This window comes from Atractosteus spatula, chromosome 5 (genome assembly GCF_055471065.1).
Source record: "Atractosteus spatula isolate fAtrSpa1 chromosome 5, fAtrSpa1.hap1, whole genome shotgun sequence".
Lineage (NCBI taxonomy): Eukaryota > Metazoa > Chordata > Actinopteri > Semionotiformes > Lepisosteidae > Atractosteus > Atractosteus spatula.
Window position 1 is genome coordinate 45,830,371 of NC_142710.1, and position 19,878 is coordinate 45,850,248.

Below are 19,878 nucleotides of genomic sequence, written 5' to 3' on the forward strand. Positions count from 1 at the left end.
AAAACTCAACTTTGCCATTTGACCTATATTTAGGTAAACACTACAGTACAGTTTCATTATCAAGCATTATGTTCCCTATCCTACAGCTCTCCAATCCTGAAGAATATTTAGATATCTTTAACAAATGAAGAAATTATTCATATTCAAGACAATCTTGGAACAAACTCAGTCATTCAAGTGACATTAAAATAAAACCAGAGACATGAAATAAAACCAGACCTTATTTTGCCCTTTGTAGGGCTTTCTTGATTAATCCAGATGATCAGTGAGTGATTGGGCAGTGCCTTCTGTATGTTTACAGTAGTGTTGCTTACTAAAGCTGATTTACTGTACAAAATTCCTTTTAATCACACATTGCTATTTTCAATTCCAGTTCCTTATTCCAGTTGTTCCTTTAATCTTTTTTCACTGTTTCTGTTATGTTTTCTGCATATTTCAACTTAAATTCAGTGATGCATAAAGCAGATATATAGTGCCCTCCAAATAGTTTTGGGAAGCATTTTTTACCCTTATTGCCAAGTAATTGGTGTGATTATGATGAATAAGTACAATTTAAAATGTATCTCATTTTTATGCAACTCTGCATATTTTAACAAAAACATTTTTGTAATTCTGGTGATTTCAAGGAACCATAAGTATTGGAACACATTTAATTTACTGTACCTTACAAGTATAAAAGTCTGCAATGGACTGCGTATCCCTTTAAGTCACTTAGAATGTAAAATGCAGCTCTGTTGGATTTAAATCAGTTGGAGTTAAATCAGATTCTCCTGATAAACTGCTTAGTTATACATTGGTCATATGTTTTCAGTTATTGCTTCCTGCATGGTGAATTAGCAAACATTTTCTTTTATATAAGCAGACAAGATGATTCTGTAAACATCAAAATTAATTCAGTTGCTGCCATTATAGTTTAATTAGTTACATCATCAATAAAGATGAGTTCCAGAGGTGGTCATACATGTTGAGTCCATGATATTAACTCCATTATGCTTCTCAGATGGGCACATGATATTTGGAGCAGCTTCATTTTCCTTCTTCGCAATCTTGGTCTGATTCGTCCATAAAATATTCTCCTGGTTTATCATTCTACTTCCAAGCAAATTTCTAATCTGGCGTTTTTTTTGTTCTTGGTGTAAAATCTCTTCTGGGTTTATTATCTCACAGCGTAACCTTTGTAATTCTGCTGCCTCAGTCTTGTAAAGTGTAGATTTTTATATTGTCATTCGTGTACTCGAATACTAATATAAAAGTACTAACGTGTACTAATTCCATTAACTGCAATGTTTTTCTTGGCCATTCCAGTCTGGTCTGATTGGTACTGTATTTATACTTGTGATTTTTAGCTTCTTGAGTACATTCCAAATTGTTGATTTTGGATGCCTAGTTTCTGTGTTATAGTTCTGATTGCATTTTCTTTTCTTTCAGATTTACTGTTGCCTACTTTTTATTACAAATATTTTTGGTTCAGGGTGGCATGGTGGCACAGCGGTTAGCATTGCTGCCTTGTAGTACTGGGGCCCTGGGTTAATTGTGGACTTGGGGTGCTCTCAGTGTAGGATTTGTATGTTTTCCCTGTGTTCACACGAGTTTCCTCCAGGTTCGCCAGTTTCCTCCCACAGTCCCAAAATATACAGGCAGGTTAATTGGCTTCTGGGAAAATTGGCCCTGGTTGTGTCAACACTCATGGATGCATCAACTCTTGCCTGCCCTGTGATGGACTGAGTGTACCCTGCCTTACGCCTGTTGCTTGGATAGCAGGATAGGTTTCAGCTCCCATACAACCCTAATTGGAAGAAGATTAGAAAATGGATGGATGGGTGTTTGGTTCATAGTGAAAATCCTAGTTTAGAAGCCACAGTTTGTTTGGAAGGCACTGTAGAAGGAAGTACTGAAATATAATTTTGAGAGTTTCACTTTTTTTAGAAATCTGAACTCAAAAGTCTTGAAGGATATGTACACTGATTCACTGGATGTGCAGGAGTAGTATAAGGAAATGTAGCACCAGGCTACATTCAAACACTTTTTACATCGGAAGGCCAGTGGAGGTGGCTCAGCAGATCATCATTCAAGCAATTGTGAGAGTAGGCTATGCTCTCAGAGCATCCTGTGGCCTTTCAGGATGATATGCATAACAAGCTTTTCAGAGTCAATACTTACAGTATGGCTGCCTTTTTAGAATGAGCTTCATAAGTGATTTTTAGAACTGAGATCTAGGTTCTCTGTACAGTTTTTAACAAAAGCAGTTAAATCAGAATAAAGTAGTGCGGTAAGAACAATTTCTTACTGCAAGCAATTTGGCATGCGTGGAAAAAATCTCTTGCAAAACCAAGATCATTTCTCTTGGCCATGAGATGTTTGTGTAACACTCACGGATGCATCAACTCTTTCTTCATATTATACTAACAACCATTTAAATTGAAATGTCATTGTTAAAATTGCAGTTTCAGCAGTTCTTCTAATTCTCCCATTTCAGCAAAAATTAACTTTTACTTACTCATCAATTAAAAAAGAATAGGCGGAAATGTCTCTCAACATTCACAAGCAATAAATGGCGATGAAGCTTTTTTATCTAGGTGGAAGAGAAGGGCAGAGTAGTTCTACACTCCCTCATTGTTACTATTTGACCCTGGAAGTCACAAAATGTTTGTCTCCATTGGAAGATCAGTATTTAGACTTGCTAAGAAATATTTGTATTTCTTCATTTTTCAGTTCTTATTTTACTTCTGACAGATTACATATTACTATACGTTCAATTTTGAAAATAGCTGTAAAGAAGACTATCTCAAAATTCTTATTTTGTACATTTTATTCTATAAAGACACATCTTAAAACTTTTCTATTATGCTTAATTTTATTAAAAGTAAATATATTCTCACACCTATGCTCATTTTTTGTTTTGTGGTTCTATATCAAATCCTCTTTATTGATCAAACTACATCTTTCACATCTAAAATAGACTGAAGGAGAAATGTGTATTGAAGAGCAAAAATGGCAAGTCTAACAAGAGCTAGACAAAGTATCCAAGTAGAATATCAATTTATCATAAATTAGCATTAAATATACTGTAGTATTAAAATAAAAAAAATTGTCATTTTAAAAATGACTTTATTGGTTTTATAAATATGTACATAATGTGATCATATGTAAATATAAAAATCAGTTTATTATGCATTCATATCCTGGTATAAAAAATAATCGTTAAGATTACCAAATTCAAAAAAATTGGTAGACACCAAGCTATACTTATTTTTTAACAGATCCTTTGTTCTTTAATGGTGCTGAATTTTGCAATCTTATCGGCTGACAGGCAAGGATTTCCGCCTAATGCTTTGAGCTGATATAAAAGAGGAAATCGGTAGACTTTCCTGTTTGGAAAAGATTTTTCTACTCTTTTCTCTGTTGAAACATACATTCAGTTATTTCACCTTGCAGTAACTCAGATAAGTTGGAATGTGTTAAAACTAGATTTACTTCTTAAAAATAAAAGGTGGAATGTGAAATACACAATATATTTTCTACAGCTTAGTTCCTGTTTATGTCTCTCAGGAACTTTTGAGGGAAATTTCTCTGATGCACTCTGGGCAATCACTGTATGCTTACTGGATACATAATGCATTTTTTTCTTATTTTAGGTTTAATGGTTTCATCTAATGCACAAAACAATGAGGTAAGGCTATTTATTTTTTCATTTAGAAATGTTCCACCTTCTTTGTGAAATTTAAAATTGTTATGTTTTACTGTATAGTTTTTATATGACAAAAAATGCTTTTGTCCATTTCCATTTAAGCTACACCTGTAAATATCAATTATAAACTAAAAGAAAAGCAATTTTGAACTTTTTCCTCTTCTTGTTACATGGCTTTAATAAAATAAACCATTAGGTTTAAATATGCTGTTTCTCACTCTGGTTATAGGAGGTTTTCCCCATTGCATAAGACATCAACAGCTTAGTACCACAGAGATTGATGAGCAGTTTACCTCTCCTCGGGGGTTTAGAACTTCCTAAGACAAACAACACCTGTTGGATTTTGTATCTTAAAACCAGAGATGGGAACTCCTGATTTTAAATTTATAAAATTATTTTAAATGCTGATTTGAATGTTTTCATTGAAGACCATAGCAGAAGATTCTTAAAAGTAATTTTGAGCAACATGCAAGAATGGAAAGAGATTGTAGATATTTTCAGTTCACCACATTTATTTAGAACCCTGTGCTCTGTGGTAAAAAAAGCTCATTTTTTAAAGACAGCACCAAATCGCTGTGATGTGGTCAGTACTGTCCAGTTCATGACTCCTTGCACATCCTGTGCTGCATCACCAACTGTGCTGTGTCCCAGAGGCTCACGCAAAACAACAAAGAACATTGGAATCAGAGACTGCAGGTAAAACTTGGTGTTAATTCTCAAGTAGTACTGACAAACCTAAGAAAAATGTGGAAATGACTTTAGAGCTGGTAAACACATTGGATTAGAGGACATACAGTATATTTAAAACAAGTAATAGGTTTATTCCATGCTGAAAAGAGGCAAAAGAAAACACAACGTTTTGGCCATGGAGCCTTCTTTAGGTGTGACACCTGAAGAAGTCTCCACGGCCGAAACGTTGTGTTTTCTTTCTTCTCTTTTCAGCATGGATTAAACCTATTACTTGTTCCTTTGCAGCCTATGCATGCTGACACAGCTACCCACCTGAACTAATACAGTATATTTTACATGCAGACATTGTTGGTCCTCCTTAGCAGCTGATCATATGTGAAATACAATTTTAGATTAGCATGCCGAATGACTAGAATGTTTTTAAGATGACAAAGTAAATTATGACAATATATGATATTGCGACCTAGGTCAGGGTTTTATAGTTCTAGTACACAGACCTTGTAATTTTGAACTGCCAATTATTATACCTACCCAATCTGAAATACTGGCTGTGTTTTTCACACTATGGGCTCGCACCTATGAACCTCACAACTGCAGGCAGGGTAGAACAAGGAATTGCAGGCTCACTTCTCCAACCAGCCCACCTTCTAGGCACCTGTCATAGGTAGCACAGCCCTGTAACGCAGGATCAGATTGGATGATTGCCATGTCCTTCACCAGCAGCACTGAATGCTTGCAAGCACATGAGAGGCTATATGGGATGCTATTATGGCAGATTAATCCCACTTTTCCCTCAGTTGGACTTGCAAAATGCTGGTCAAAGCTTGAACTGGATCATAGAGCTCAAAGTACTCAGAGGAGTCTCTTCAGCACATCGGGCTTCTAAAATCCACACCCTGGTCTAAAGAAGATGAAAATTTAAATTAACACATGAAACCTCTGATGACAACAGATTTTGAGGTGCACTGCTGGTTGTGGCCATGTTCTTTCCCCCTTCTGTATTCCAGTTATTCCATAGAACAGGCAGGTGACAGCATTACCCTGCCTGGGTGCAGACACTCCTGTGAGAAGACTATTACTGAGCGCAGGTGTTGTCCGGATTACTGGGGTCCTGACTGTCTACGTAAGTCATTAATTGCTTTTGTATAAATGTTTTTCTTCACAAGCATTATTTATTTTGTAACCCCCGCCGCCCGTCAATTTCTTACAGCTTTTCCCTTCTGGCATTAATGGATCTGATAAAGTATCTGTAGGAGTTAAAGTTTTGCTGTAGTTCTGGAAGGGAGAATGAAAGTGGTTTGAGTTGTGATTTAAGAGGAATTATGCCACCATAAAAAGGATGGTTTGGAACTGGGATTTTGCAATGGTTATATTTTCATTGCTGTAGTTGAAATTTCTGGGACCACCTTTACCCCGGTGTCTAAGAATTACTGACATTTAAACAAGCTATAGCAGTTTTTCACCTGCATTTTTTCTGTTTATCTTGTTTTGTCAGCATGCCCCAGCTGGTCAGGCAGAACATGTAATTGGCATGGCACCTGCATGGATGGAGCCACAGGCAATGGAACATGCAAGTGTGAGGTAATAAGAACATGAGAATGGGTATAGACTAGACAGGGCATTCAGTTCATTCATCCTGTTTAGTAGTTATTAGCTATTTGATCTGAAGATTCAATGTACAGTAGCTGTATCTTGACAGATGCCGGGGTATCTTTAACAGCATGTCTGGGTAGTTTGTTCCATACCCCCATTTCTCTTTGCCTAAAGAAATGCCTCCTTTTATTAGTTCTAAATGCACTTTAAAGTATTTTCAAACTTTTTCTTTATTTTGTGTTTTGGATCTACTGGCTTGACCACTTGAATCAGGTCTTCCCTGTTCAATACTAAAAAGGCTCAGTTCCTTCAGCCATTGCCTTACGTTTCATAATGTATCTGGACTGATTCCACAGCAGCAATATCTTTTCAATAATTTGGTGATCAAAACTGTAAAAAGTATTTTCAATAAGGTGCTACTAGTGCATTGCACAATTTTAATTTAAAAACACTTGATGTAATTGATTTAAAGTACATCTTTTATCTATATATCCTAATATTTTGTTTGTCTTTTAATTGCTTCCCCACATTTTTAGCAGATGATGGTCACACATAAACATCTAAGTCTCAGTATTTCCCATTTTTATTGATTGTTTATGCTTTATTGTTACCAGCATGTACAGTAGATCTCTGCACATTTACATTCTAAAGCATCTGCCAGCTGTTTGCCCAGTACTGAATTTTACATCTTTTTGAATCTCATTTATTGCTTTACAATGTTTGCTAATCATCTCATTTTGATATTGTCTATTTCACTGGGTTCCTAACTGTACCTAAATCTGGATTAATTTGAATCAATATAAATTAGGACGAGCAGTAAGACAACAGTTCTAATACAGATGCCCATAGTATCCTACAAATTACTATGATACCATTTGAGAATTCACCCCCATATCTGTACTCTCTATTTTCTGTTAACCAGTTCTCAGTCAAAAACTATTTCCCTGAAAGCTTAATGCCTATAAATTGAGAATTATTGTTTTATGAGGAAGTTTGTCAAGAACATTCTGAAAAGGTCAGTACTGCATACTTTTTGTGTGTCCACTACTTTTGTTGCTTTTTTAGAAACAGTTAAATAAAACCTACATTTTTTTACATAACCATTCATATAACATGAGTAAGACTCATTGGTTTTAAAGTACTTAGTTTAGTTTGTCACCCTCTTGTACGGATAGACTTTGCTTTAGTAATTTTTATCATGGCTACTTCTCTGGTCTTGAGTGCCTGTTGGAAGAGTTGTGTCAGTGACCTATGAATAGCATTTGTTAATCTTAAGTGCTAATAATACCCAAAACACAGTGGCCTATTCTATGCAATTACTGTTTAATACAGAACTTTGTCCTTCCTCTGCCCAGGGCATGGTGTTTGACGTCTTCCTTGTTAAAACACCTGAGTGAAATACTTAGATAATCAGCTATTTTCCTTTCATTGTCTTTTAAGTTTCCTGTTATTAACCCAGATAAATGTTAGTTCATCCTTTACTGTTCTTTTGCTGTTTTAGTACTGAAAAAAAAATTATTTTAGCATCCATTACAATATTATTTTTCTTGGCTTCTCTAATATGCTTTTTAACTTACAATTCATTATGTTCATTTTCTTTAACAGAAGCCTGTTACTTTTTAATTATTTCACAAAATTCTTTATTCATATATTTTTCAAATCAATTTGCTGCTGCTTTGTAGCTATTTTTTGTTAGATGATATCAGAGCAGTTTCTTACTCATGAGATACATCAGTTTTGTAATTGAATTGTTACAAAAAATGTAATTGTCTTTTATCGTACATTTTATTACATTAGCATAATTTTACAGTACATGATTTACAAAAATTACAGAATACAGTCAGAATTGTGAAACTAGTAAACCAACATTCTTTGGATGTATGTAGAATCTTTGGATTCTTTGGTTCTTTGGATGTACAGTATGTAGTTCATACTGTGTTGTATTTGAGGAGTCATAAATGTTTAGCTATGCAACAGATGAAAACCAAAAACTGGAGAGTTTTTCATTGTAATTAAGAATGCAAAGTACATTTTTCTCTATATATACTTTGCACAGACCTGATTTTTCTAAGAATTCAGAATAAACTTGTGGCAGAAAACCACACAGAATCAGAAAAGTAAAATATGTTTAGGATGTTAAAGATAACTAACTGTTCATCATCTTTTCAACCTGCTCTTTTTCAATATCCTTGTTTATTTAGGATGGATTCTCTGGCATTGCATGTCAAGAGTGTAAGAATAAAAATACTTATGGAGAGCATTGTAATTCAGGTGAGTTAATATGATTTTTAATTTGAAATTTCTAACGGTGAGATCCATAACCATAATGGTTAAAACACTCTAGATATTCTTGCCTCCCTATTAAAATCTGAAGCAAATAAAACTAAATAAAAAGGTCATATTAACTTAGTGTGAGTGCTAATGTTCAATTATCCATGAACTCACAATAGCTTTGCTGCTCCTCTGCAGAGTGTGACTGTGGCGGTATGATGTGTGACACTGGCCCCAGTGGAAGTGGAATGTGCTTTTGTCAGGCTTCAATCAGTGGACCAAACTGCAAACAAGGTAACCCAAAGACTTACTCTTTTTTTATATCCTCTTTCTACTATCCTGTCATTGTGATGACAGGATAAGGATATTAAAAACGTTATACAGTATGTACTTTAACTTTCATTGTTCATTGTAATGAATTTTTAACATAAACTTATCAGTTTGTACATAAGATCATTTGTATTTTACTAACATTTTTACTAACAAGTATATTGTGCTTTCCAACATATTGTTCTTTCCTCCAGAGAATCCAGCCTGTCTCCTGCTGAACTGCAGCACCTACTCATTTTGTGTGGTACATGGATCTACAGTAGCCTGTGAATGTATTCCTGGCTTTGAGAAGGTTGGAAAGATATGCACAGGTGAACATAAATAAATGTTTCTATTATGATAATGATGATGTTGATGTTGATGATGATGATGATTATGATTATTATTATTATTGTTGTTGTTATTATTATTATTATTATTATTATTATTATTATTATTATTATTATTTTATTATTATATTGCACCTTGCAAGTCAAAGAAAATGCAAAACCCAGTGAAGGTGGTAGCATCTTGATGTTTTCTGTTTTAAGTAAATGCTGCTCAGTGAATAAAAATGTGTTTGATTCTAGATAGGAATATTTGCTCGAAGAATGTCTGTGATCGGAATGCTGAGTGCATCTATCATGGACCACAGAAATATGATTGCATATGTAAAACTGGTTATAAAGAAGATGGCAAAGTGTGTATCCCTGTAAACCCTTGTGCCACGGACAATGGAGGGTGTCCTACCAACTCAACCAACTGTGTATTTATAGGCCCTGGCAAGGTAAACAATTTTACGTGCACAATATTTATGATGCATTATGAAATGATTTAATGTGACTGCAATATTGGATTACTAACAGAATAATACTAGTATTTGTTAATTTTGTTATAATAATATTATAACAATTTCCAATATGAAAACTACGTGCTTGGGTGTTTGGTATTACAACCATACAGAAATAGTTCTAAAGCTGGCAAAACCTATTTGTTGGGTGATATCAGAGCAGTTTCTTGTAATTTAAATATCTGCATTTACAACACAATACTGAAGAAATATTTATCAGTCGCCACAAACCAGTAATTGCCTGCCTGCTGTTGTTTCAGTCTCGTTGTGCTTGTAAGAGTGGAATGGAAAGGTCAACACCCACTGCTGGCTGCACACTGAGGTCTGCATGCACTGAAAAGTCCTGTCACAAAAGTGCAACGTGTGAAACCGGCCAGGATGGTACAGCCAGGTAATACTAAAGACTAGGAATAAACAGAGAGCATGTTATTTCTGACCAGGTTGAGAGACAGCAAAGAGAAACAAACCCTGACACTGGACATCACAAGCAGGCCTGCCTGGAGAGGACACTGTCCCACTGCCAACAGAGAGAAGCAAAGACAGAGATGCACTTTCAGCTGGACTGTGAAAAAAAAGAGAGATTAGACGGACACTTGGCTAAAATAACAAATGTAATCACAAAATTATTGCCAGAATCTGAAGTTTCCAATCATACTAGGGGATGGGGGAGGAAATTAAATACAGCTGCAGCCTCTCACAACCTGGGAAACAGACAGTGAGCCTGTCTCACAATAATCTTTTATGTGATGCATGTACCTGTCCAGTAATACATGCTGAAAAGAGAAGAAAAGAAACACAATGTTTCAAATGTTTCTTTTCTTCTCTTGAACTACTGTCCAATAATATGTTTGTGCTGTAGACGTCTCTAAATATTGCACTAATTTTATCTGATTTGACAACACTGTAATTCATTGGTAATGCCAGTGAAGGTTTATTGATTTGTATTTACATTTATAAGAATTTTACCTGGAATCCAAACTTTCATCATTTAAAAAAATAGATCCCTTGATTTGAATGATTTCTGCTTTCAACAAAAACTACATTGCAGGTTATTTTCCTAATTAGAAAGTGTTCAGTATGATATTCTTGATATTAGGATGTCAGGATGATATTCATTATATCAAGGCCTTCAGTGTGAAGATCTCCTTTGTTCAAATAAAATACATTTTAACCTTTTCATTTGAAGCTGTGTTTGTCAGAGGCACCAGATGGCTGATGGCTGGCGCTGCTATGGAGACATTATGGAAAGGATTCTGGAGCTGGATAGAGAGAGCGGACAGAAAGGGAGAATCACTGGGAGTATTCAGCTGTTTGGTATTTCTCTTTGTTAACCTGTTCTGTGTATTTAAGTGAAACAAAAGTTTGTCTTTTGAATTTTTGGAAAGTGAGTATTAATAAGTTCCTCACATGTCACATACAAAAAAGCAGAGACATCTAAGTATATTTCTAATTGTGATTTTGTATTAAAAGTCAAAGTTAGCAGCTGATGTCTGTTATGTCTATTTATGAAATTATTCTTTTAATACCAGTATAAAGTTGTTAACATTTATTTTAGGAATTCTTTTGGGATACAGTAACATGTTACAGTGACAAAAATGAGTGTAGGGCAATATGTTTTTGGGTGGGGACTATATTGATTATAAGTATGATATAAGTATTGCTGGACATTTAATTAGGTCAAGACCAGATGTCTCTAGAATGGGAAAGGAACTATGTAACATACATAGTTACACCAGGGAATCTACAATTAATCTAAAGTAACCCCCACCCTTTAGCTCTGCCTACATGCAAGACCAGAAATACTCCAAACCCACATTTTTTAGTCCTGAGCCTTCATAGGCTTTGGTCAGGAGGACTCACGGCAGCATAATTCAAGAAGAACTTCTGGGGCACATATTAATCAACTGGACATAGAAGAGGACACAAACATCAGAGGGGGATTCTACAAAGAGTGTCAGAGGAAGTCTAAGGCATCATCTGCCCCCACCCGATATTGCACTCTGAGAAAACAGGGTAGGGGGGGGCTTATTAGGGAAAATAGGTAGGGTAGTCTGGATGGCCACAACTGAAGAGAAAATTTTGGTGGAACCAAATTACAAGATGGAGTGTCATTGTTTCTTCTATTTGGCTGCAAGGGATAGGACATCAACCAAAGCTGTTTTTGGAGGATATCTCTGCTGCAGGGGCGTAGCCAGGAATTGATTTTTGGGTGGGCCTGTGCAAAAGTGGGTGCCCCGAGCTCTAACTGACCATCCTGCCAGCATAGCGGCACCCCTCCAATTTACAATCCAATCCTCGAGCGGTATATTCAAACATCAGAATTAGCAGAGCCGTATACAGTATATATACTGTACATACTGTCTCTCTCTTACACACACACACAGGTTAAGCAACAATTACCTACGCTGCCGAACGCTACTATGCCAGGGCGGACACACACAAAAAAACAATCAGTGACTACCTCTGTTGTGAGATTTTGGCCTTCTAGACCAAACGCAGACGTCGGGGCTTGGAATTGAATATGGCGATAATCTCGTCACTGTCTAGAGTCGGCAAATTTCCCGTTCAAATGACAGCTAGTTTGCAAAGGTGTCTCATACGAGGACTTTGTCTTTAGTTCAAGAAAAGTTGCAAGATCTCATTTTCACTTGTTGCTTGTAACAGTTCTAAGTATTTCGTATGCCTGCTTTTAGATTGTTCAGTAGTTTTACTCTGAAATTAATATTTTATTGCAAAACACAATGAACAACGCAAAACGCAAGATTCAAAATCCGTCCGAAATATTGTATTGAAAAAACCATGGAGGGTTTACCTTGCCTTTAAATATTCAGCGAACTTTGCATAACATACCAGAAGAACTATGGGTTTCGGAGGTTGGAATAAATTCCTCGCCCCAAGGGTAATATGGAGTGAGGCACCATGAGAAAAAAAACTGCGAAGGTATTAATATATTGAGTTCTGAAGATCTTCTTTGATCCTTCATGATGCTTTTAAACTTGTATGAAACCCACGGAATTAGTATTCTATTTTTGATGCCAAAAGATACCTCATTTGGAAATTCGTGACTTACTTCCCACAAGACTTGACACTGAATTGGTATAGTCGCATTACAGTGTTAACCAATTCACCGTACCTTTCATTGCAAGATTGGTCTGCTAATAAAAGCGTCAAATACATACTTTGGATGTATTCTAGCTCTGTAAACATCGTTCACTTAAAAATACTGCAGGGCATTTAGAGGCGATATGAATAGTTATCTGTAAAATGCACACTCGCATCTATCCGTCAATACTATCTTAATGTTATTCATGCATTCCAAAACTTGTAATTTGCTTACAGGAGAAATTTTAGAACCTCTTCTTGCTTAACTCCTACAGGTCGAGCATGTATCGAGCTGCTACAAGCAAACGCGTGCACTGCCCCTTGCGTTCCAGAAACACTTGTATTCAGAAAGCCAGGCTGTACTCCTTAAAACCCAAGATGCCTGTAACATCTCATGTGTCTTATTTGTTTCGGGACTGGTCTAGTCATCTACACGTAGCTTTTTGAAAACCGCAGATATACAGTATGCATTTGTTTTGCCATGTTGGCTAATAAACCAAAAACCTAGCCCTAGATAGCTCAAAGAGTGTCTGACGACAACGATAGCCAATTGGGCTATGGCTACGCATGCACCGCCCCACTGCATTTACATAATTTTCTTATTGGTCACAAAAGATACAGTGAGCGAATAGCAAATCACGATGAAAAAATCAAATACGTAACATTAAAAAGCAGATCATGTAACGCAAACAAGGGAAAAAATTAAATTACTTTGGACTAATTGGGTTGGCCTAGGATCAATCAGGGTGGGCTTCACCCCTGCTCTGCTGTATTTCCCATGCTGTGTCCTTCTTTGAGATTTTCATTTTGGGTTACTAGGGTCCATGGGGATTTTGTGTATTTCTGTGAGTGTGTGTCCCTTATGGATACTTTTTTGTGTGTTCTTTTTATGAATATATGTTAGATTGTAGTTGATAAAGGAATAAAACTCCAATCATGTAGTATTACTGTCTATTACTGTCTCTGGAAGATAGAAAATAACCTGTTGTGGGTAAAAGGGTCTTCAGGACCTTCAAATCGATAGGTGGCTAAAATCTACAAAGTTTATGCATTTTGAGGTAACTATATACTAGCTTTTACAATACTATTTCATTCTCAACCTAAATTGCATTGTTTCTTTAGTTGGCATTTGATAAGCTAGTTATTGAAATGTATGTGTACATCTAAACAATTGCTTAAAGTGTTTATATTTTATTTCAGAGAAGGGTTGTCCTCTGACCTTAAGTACACTGGGGCCATTCACAGTATTTGTTCCTACTATGAAATCACCATTGTCCGTAAGTCATTACCAAGGTTTTAATTGTGAACTTTGTGAAAGTACTGTATGGTCGCTATGTTGCCATGGGTGAGAGCTACAGTTTGAGCAAATTGTGATGTGAAGCAGCCCTTCCTGCTCACTAGTCACTGTAATGACTAATGAAATGCGATGTACGAGTGAATAAGTACATGTTGTACAGCGAACATTTCACCACAGAAATGTTCCAATGTGATCTGCATGTACAGTTAAGTTGTATTTGTTGGCAAAACTGCCTCAAAGTTAATAGGAATATGTCTATTGGATTAAAAGAGGTGTATTCAGAAGCCTGCATGTTTACAATGTAATAGGGCCACTTCACCTCACCGAACTTTTTATTGCCTCGTTCTGAATTACAGACAATGACGGCAATATGGCGCTGCACATACCTGGAAATTTAGTCTATTTAGTGATGTTAATTGGAGGTTTTGCACATTGCTTTATACAGTACATTTTACTTTCGTTGTGGTTTGAAATGCACTAATCCATGTTGATTCTTTCTAACACTGAAATATAAAAAATAGCGTTGCAATTCCCCTTTAATAACTACAGGAAAGTAGGATATCAGTGTACCAAAGGGAAAACTAATCATGATGTTAAAGCATAATTGATCAATGCGAAATATCAAAAACTTTTAAACAGTGTGTCTGAGTTCAGTGAATATTTTGACGTTTTTTTTTCTTATGCAGGGAGTCTCAGAAACAAGCCTGTGCAAACTGCATATTATAATTGGCCAGCATCTCTACAGAGACCTGCAGAACAAAACTTTTTGGACTCTTGGCGGTGAAGAAATTAGATTCAAAGCCAATAAGGTATAAACAGTTCTGACAATTTGTGTTCATACGGTGTTCATACCATAAATCCCTGTGTCATAAAGAGTCAAAAAGAAATAAGATGGTAGTAAAACTGACATTTTTCTACAGAAAAAAAAACTTAATGCCTTTTTATTCCACAGATGTTATTAAAATACACTCAGTGAAAAAAGTAATTAAATGAAATGAAATGCAAATGGAGTAGCATTTGAACATTTTAATATGAAGTGAATACATGTACATTTTGGAGAAAAAGTACACTGTTCACCTAGTCCTTACCGAGTTCTAATAGTATATTTGACAAACAACTACAAAAATCTACTTTGTCATTATTCATTTAAAACAATCACTCAGCACTTGTGCTTGCATCTTGTGCAAAAAGTAAGTTATTGATTCAATAATGTGTGGCACCCCCTTGAATTAAATGTTTCCTTGAATGTTTCTTCTTTCACATTGCATGGAAGGAAATCTGGCCCACTCTTCCTTACAGAATTACTTCGAATCGGTAATGTTTCTTGTGTGCACAGATCTATTTAGGTTCCACCACAGCATTTCTATGGGATTTAGGTCGAGACTTTGACTTGGCCATTCCAAAATCCCAAATTTCTTCTTTTTGAGCCATTCTGTCATACTTTAGATGTGCTTGTGTGTTTTGGATCATTGTTCTGTTTTATGATATGCTTTTGGTTCAGCTTTAGCCTTCAGACAGATGGTCGAACATTTTCTGCTAGAATACTTTGGTATACAGGTACAGTAGTATGGATATCATGGTAGACTCAATGATAGCAAGGTCTAGCTCCTTCAAGAGGCCCAAACAATCACACCACCACCATCATACTTGATTGTTATGATTCCTCTAGTGAAAGGCAGTGTTTTATTTTCAACAAATACGACGTTTAGCACTATGGCAAAACATCTCCACTTTTGACTCTGTTCAGAGCACATAGTTCTAGAAGTCTTTGTTTTTCATTCAAGTGCTGTTTTGCAAACTTACATCATGCAGCAGTGATCTTCTTGGAAAGCAGAGGTGTCTTTCTGGATATTCTTTCATGAAACCCACTTATCATACATGGCCTGATAGTGGCCACATGAATTCTCACATTTACTGTTGTTGAGGGAGGCCTGTAGATCCGTGAATGTAACCTTAGTGTTCTTTGAGACCTCTAGGCGCATTGTAAGGTCTATCTTGGAGAGAATTTGGTAGGAGGACCACTCCTGGGTAGATTGGCAACTGTCTAGAATTTGCAGATTATCTTTCTTGATGGACTTCATATGGTGTGGAAATAGCTCGGCAAATTAACATTCATCTGCAATCACTCCCCAAAGGCTATCACATTATTCATTATATAATTATACAATTTTGGATTTATTAAATATCTATAACTTAATAATTGTCCTGTATGTTTGTCATGTCTTTGTCTTGTTTTGCTGTTTTCTCATAGAAATTTATCTTCAGAAGAGACCCAGACACCCAATATTCAATTATTCAGAGTGATGTTGCCGCAGCCAATGGTATTATCCACATTACCGATAAGCCTATAACAAACATTCATCCTAAGTATTCTGAAAATTACGAGGTAAGGGTAATTTTACCTACTTGCTGTCAGATTTGTCTGCTCTCCATGTCGTAGTCAACCTGTGTTTGTTTCCACAGGATGCCAATAAAACCATTGGAGAAATTCTTGCAAAGGATCCAAAATACAACAGATTTCAGTCCTTGGTAGATGTAAGTCCTCAACCATGAGATGATCATAGATAATATGTGGTGAAAATAATACTGTCATATGAAGTTCAATAGTTTTTACTGTCAATGTATTGGATGCCAATAACTTATACCTGTAACTCTACAGATACACATGACTTTGCAGATGTAATCATTGATAAATGTTCCAGTAATTCAGTGTAGTTAGTGCAGTGATTATCAAAACATTATATTTAACAAAACACATAAATGAAGCTTACGAATTACTTGTTTTCAGATACCCTTGGGAAATCAGTGTCTTCTATTGTACTGTAGTTACCTTGTATTTTGTAATCTGATTACACCTTAGATATTACTTTCAGGCAAACATGGACTATACCTGCCAAGCTCTATAGGGCATGGTGAGCAGTAGTTCAAAGCAACATTTTCTAATGACAATGAGACTCTATACGAGATGCAGACAAATTCCACATGGTGTGCAAAACTGTCCGATCCTAAATATTTTATCTCTTGCCAGTACGGTTGTCATCCTGCAGAACATTTTAGCCAGCTGGCATACAGCATTTTTCTTTCCTGACATAATGTCTCTGTGAGAAAACTGCTTTAACATTCATTTACATTTTACAAAATACATTTATGATCATTGCAATAAACTGGTGCACAGTGAACAAAGAACAGTGTATGACTTTTTAAATAGTGAACAGAAAGTTTTATTGATTGTATGGTACTGTGGTATTGGTCCAGTACTCATTAGTTATGTTTCTAAGGCTATCAGAATATATATTTTTAAATTATGCTGTACTGTATAGATGCAGACTGTTTCACAATTTAATTTGTTTTTTTTATCTTAACAAGTGGTAGCATGCACCATATCGGGTATTCAGAAATAATTTGTAGGGCTCTTAACAATAGGAAATATCACTACTTCCGAATGACAAAAGACATGACTTTATTGATGAGATACATTTCTGCTTGTTGTATTTACAGAACTGTGGCACATCTCTACCTTTGAAAAGCCCTGGATCTTTCACTGTCTTTGTGCCAACTAACGATGCAGTGGATCAATTTAGAGATGGCAGTTTAATATACATGCTTACTAATGTGAGTACGGCTTGGTACTTTTCAAGGTATTTGCTGTACCCCCAAACACTAGAGCATGAAACAAAATCTTATTTTATGTTTATACTGTTCTTCATGTAGTTCCCGTATGATGTCATCATTGTTTTTGTTTCTTTTTCATTTTCTTCAAGGCAAAACACAAGCTTCAGGAACTTTTGAAACATCACATTTACTCATCTGCTGCGGTAATGAATTTTCACATTTAAGGATTTCTGTCATTTTGAAGATAAATCATTTTGTGTAGTTGTGTGATATTCAAATTACAAGTAAAGATTACTGTTACTATTTAATATTATGACACCAATACAAAATATTAATGTGTAAAGACTAGACCGAGTAGCAATTGTAAAAAATCTTTTCATGAAAGATAACAGTACAAACACATTACTGAAATTAAAGCAATATATTATTTTCTTTTCCCTTTTCTAGGTTACAGTGGACAAGCTTTCAAGTATGTCTCAAATCCAAACCATGGCACATCAAGTGATCTTGGTTAATGTCACCAGTGATGTAAGTTGTTCGTTTTTAAAGTCATTTTTTGATATTTTTACTACAAACCAGATTGGTTTGTGGGATTTGCATTTCAGCCATGCACGCACAGGAAGTGCATTAGGGACTCTCTATGCAAATCAAATATTTTATTGTTTATAAGCTTGCACATATAAATCTTGGTGCTTTACATTCTTCTCTAGGGTTCTGCAACAATAGATTCAGAGTTATGAAAGTGTTAAAAATAACAGTGGAGTCTCACAGAGATGAATAATGAGTGGAACACTGATTGCTTTTGGATTAATTTTATTAAATGTCATTGTTCATGCCAGATAGTACCTAAACCAGAACAAACTGTACAGTATTCTGATGACTAAAACTGTGGTACATTTGACATGAGGTAAACAAACACAAGTTGTGGCCTCAAAGCATTTCCTGAGAAGGTCACTGAATGATGCAGAATTATTGTTTTCTTTCTTAAGGAAACAGTTGACCTAATTTAAGGATTTTGACAGTTTTAAAATAATTTCATAAATGTTCATAAATAAAAACACTGACATTTCTTTATGCATATGAACATTTATTTTTAGTTGATTTTTACTATCAAGGAGTTATTATACACTAGGTAGGTCGAAATATTAAATATTTTACCCTCTAACTACATAGCATACATAATAATTCTGTTATTCTTTTCATTGTTTTTCTTTTGCTGTGTGCAGGGAAGACTCTTGTTGGGTGACAAAGGGGTAATGTTAGATACCCAGGATATAGTTGCCTCCAATGGAATAATTCATCTGATAAATGGAGTTTTTGTGCCTCCTTCCATTGTTCCAATCCTGCCACATAGATGTGATGTGAAGGAACACAAAATTACAGTGGTGTGTTGGGTTCTCATTTTATTGTTTAGTCCAGCTGTTTTTTTTTCAAGCCTGATGTTTACTTAAACATACTATCTACCTTCTGATAAGTTTATACAATATTTGCTAGTGACCTTCTATTGATAGTTTACTAACAAATAACTTACTAATAAAATAGCTTTTTAAGCATCTTTTGTGGAGTTTCAGAGTGAAGCAATTTTTCTCATTCTCATAAATACAGTACCCTTGCTGTTTGCTCTGTGTAAAATAGATTAAAATCTTAAACAAATTAAATTATATTAAATTTCAGGGTCCATGTGTTAGCTGCAGTTATATTTCTTCAACTCAGTGCCCAAATGGAAGCATTGAACTGGTAAGATTATACTTCTAAACTGAATAAAAAATTTAAATATCCTTTTTTATCAATTTAATGCATATTTAATTAGTTTAACCAGGGTGGCCAGTATCTGGATGGGAGACTTCCTGGGAAAGATAAGGTTACTACTGGAAGAGGTGTTAGTGGGACGAATAGGGGGCACTCACCCTGAGGTCTGTGTGGGTCCTAATGCTCCAGTATAGTAATGCAGACACTGTAAAAAGTATGTACTTTAAAAAGGATGAGATGTAAAACCGAGGTCCTGTCTCTCTGTGATCAGGGGTGTTACCCCGGCGTCCTGGCCAAATTTCCCCCTGGCCTTTACCAGTCATGGCCTCCTAATAATCCCCATCTATGAATTGGCTTCATTACCGTGCCCTCATTCCCACTGATAGCTGATGTGTGGCGAGTGTACTTACACACTTTAGCTGCCATACCATCATCCAGGTGGGTATTACACTTTGGTGGTGGAGGGGAGTCCCCCTTACCTATAAAGTACTTTGAGTAAAGCACTATATAAAGGTAAGTATTATTAAGATTAGTTTTATGCAAATACAGTGTGACCTGTTTTTGCAACAATATTAACTTCACTTGCACACCACTGTTCAAAGGATTACAGTGATTAATTTAAGGATAAATTTAGGCATATAATTTTCTAACTCCTCTGTCTGCATAGCCAGTGGTGCTGTAGACATTATTAGTAACACTACCCAGTCTGCCACATGG

At 35.7% G+C, this 19,878-nt stretch overlaps 1 protein-coding gene across 2 annotated transcripts in view; it reads left to right on the plus strand.

Moving 5' to 3' along the window:
* Nucleotides 1-3,388: 3,388 nt before the first annotated feature.
* Nucleotides 3,389-19,878, plus strand: part of stab1 (stabilin 1) — a 74,573-nt gene continuing 58,083 nt past the window's right edge. The window contains exons 1-19 of one of the 2 annotated variants that reach the window (XM_088917338.1): nucleotides 3,389-3,670; nucleotides 4,248-4,384; nucleotides 5,386-5,501; nucleotides 5,874-5,959; nucleotides 8,173-8,242; nucleotides 8,441-8,536; nucleotides 8,767-8,883; nucleotides 9,142-9,338; nucleotides 9,662-9,792; nucleotides 10,588-10,715; nucleotides 13,704-13,780; nucleotides 14,487-14,609; nucleotides 16,052-16,186; nucleotides 16,264-16,335; nucleotides 17,299-17,412; nucleotides 17,562-17,615; nucleotides 17,860-17,940; nucleotides 18,639-18,797; nucleotides 19,087-19,149. In XM_088917338.1, coding sequence (XP_088773464.1) covers nucleotides 3,596-3,670; nucleotides 4,248-4,384; nucleotides 5,386-5,501; nucleotides 5,874-5,959; nucleotides 8,173-8,242; nucleotides 8,441-8,536; nucleotides 8,767-8,883; nucleotides 9,142-9,338; nucleotides 9,662-9,792; nucleotides 10,588-10,715; nucleotides 13,704-13,780; nucleotides 14,487-14,609; nucleotides 16,052-16,186; nucleotides 16,264-16,335; nucleotides 17,299-17,412; nucleotides 17,562-17,615; nucleotides 17,860-17,940; nucleotides 18,639-18,797; nucleotides 19,087-19,149 — 2,031 coding nt within the window. In that variant the 5' untranslated portion in view covers nucleotides 3,389-3,595. The remainder of the gene's footprint in view (nucleotides 3,671-4,247; nucleotides 4,385-5,385; nucleotides 5,502-5,873; nucleotides 5,960-8,172; nucleotides 8,243-8,440; nucleotides 8,537-8,766; nucleotides 8,884-9,141; nucleotides 9,339-9,661; nucleotides 9,793-10,587; nucleotides 10,716-13,703; nucleotides 13,781-14,486; nucleotides 14,610-16,051; nucleotides 16,187-16,263; nucleotides 16,336-17,298; nucleotides 17,413-17,561; nucleotides 17,616-17,859; nucleotides 17,941-18,638; nucleotides 18,798-19,086; nucleotides 19,150-19,878) is intronic. The other variant, XM_088917339.1, reaches the window with a different exon arrangement.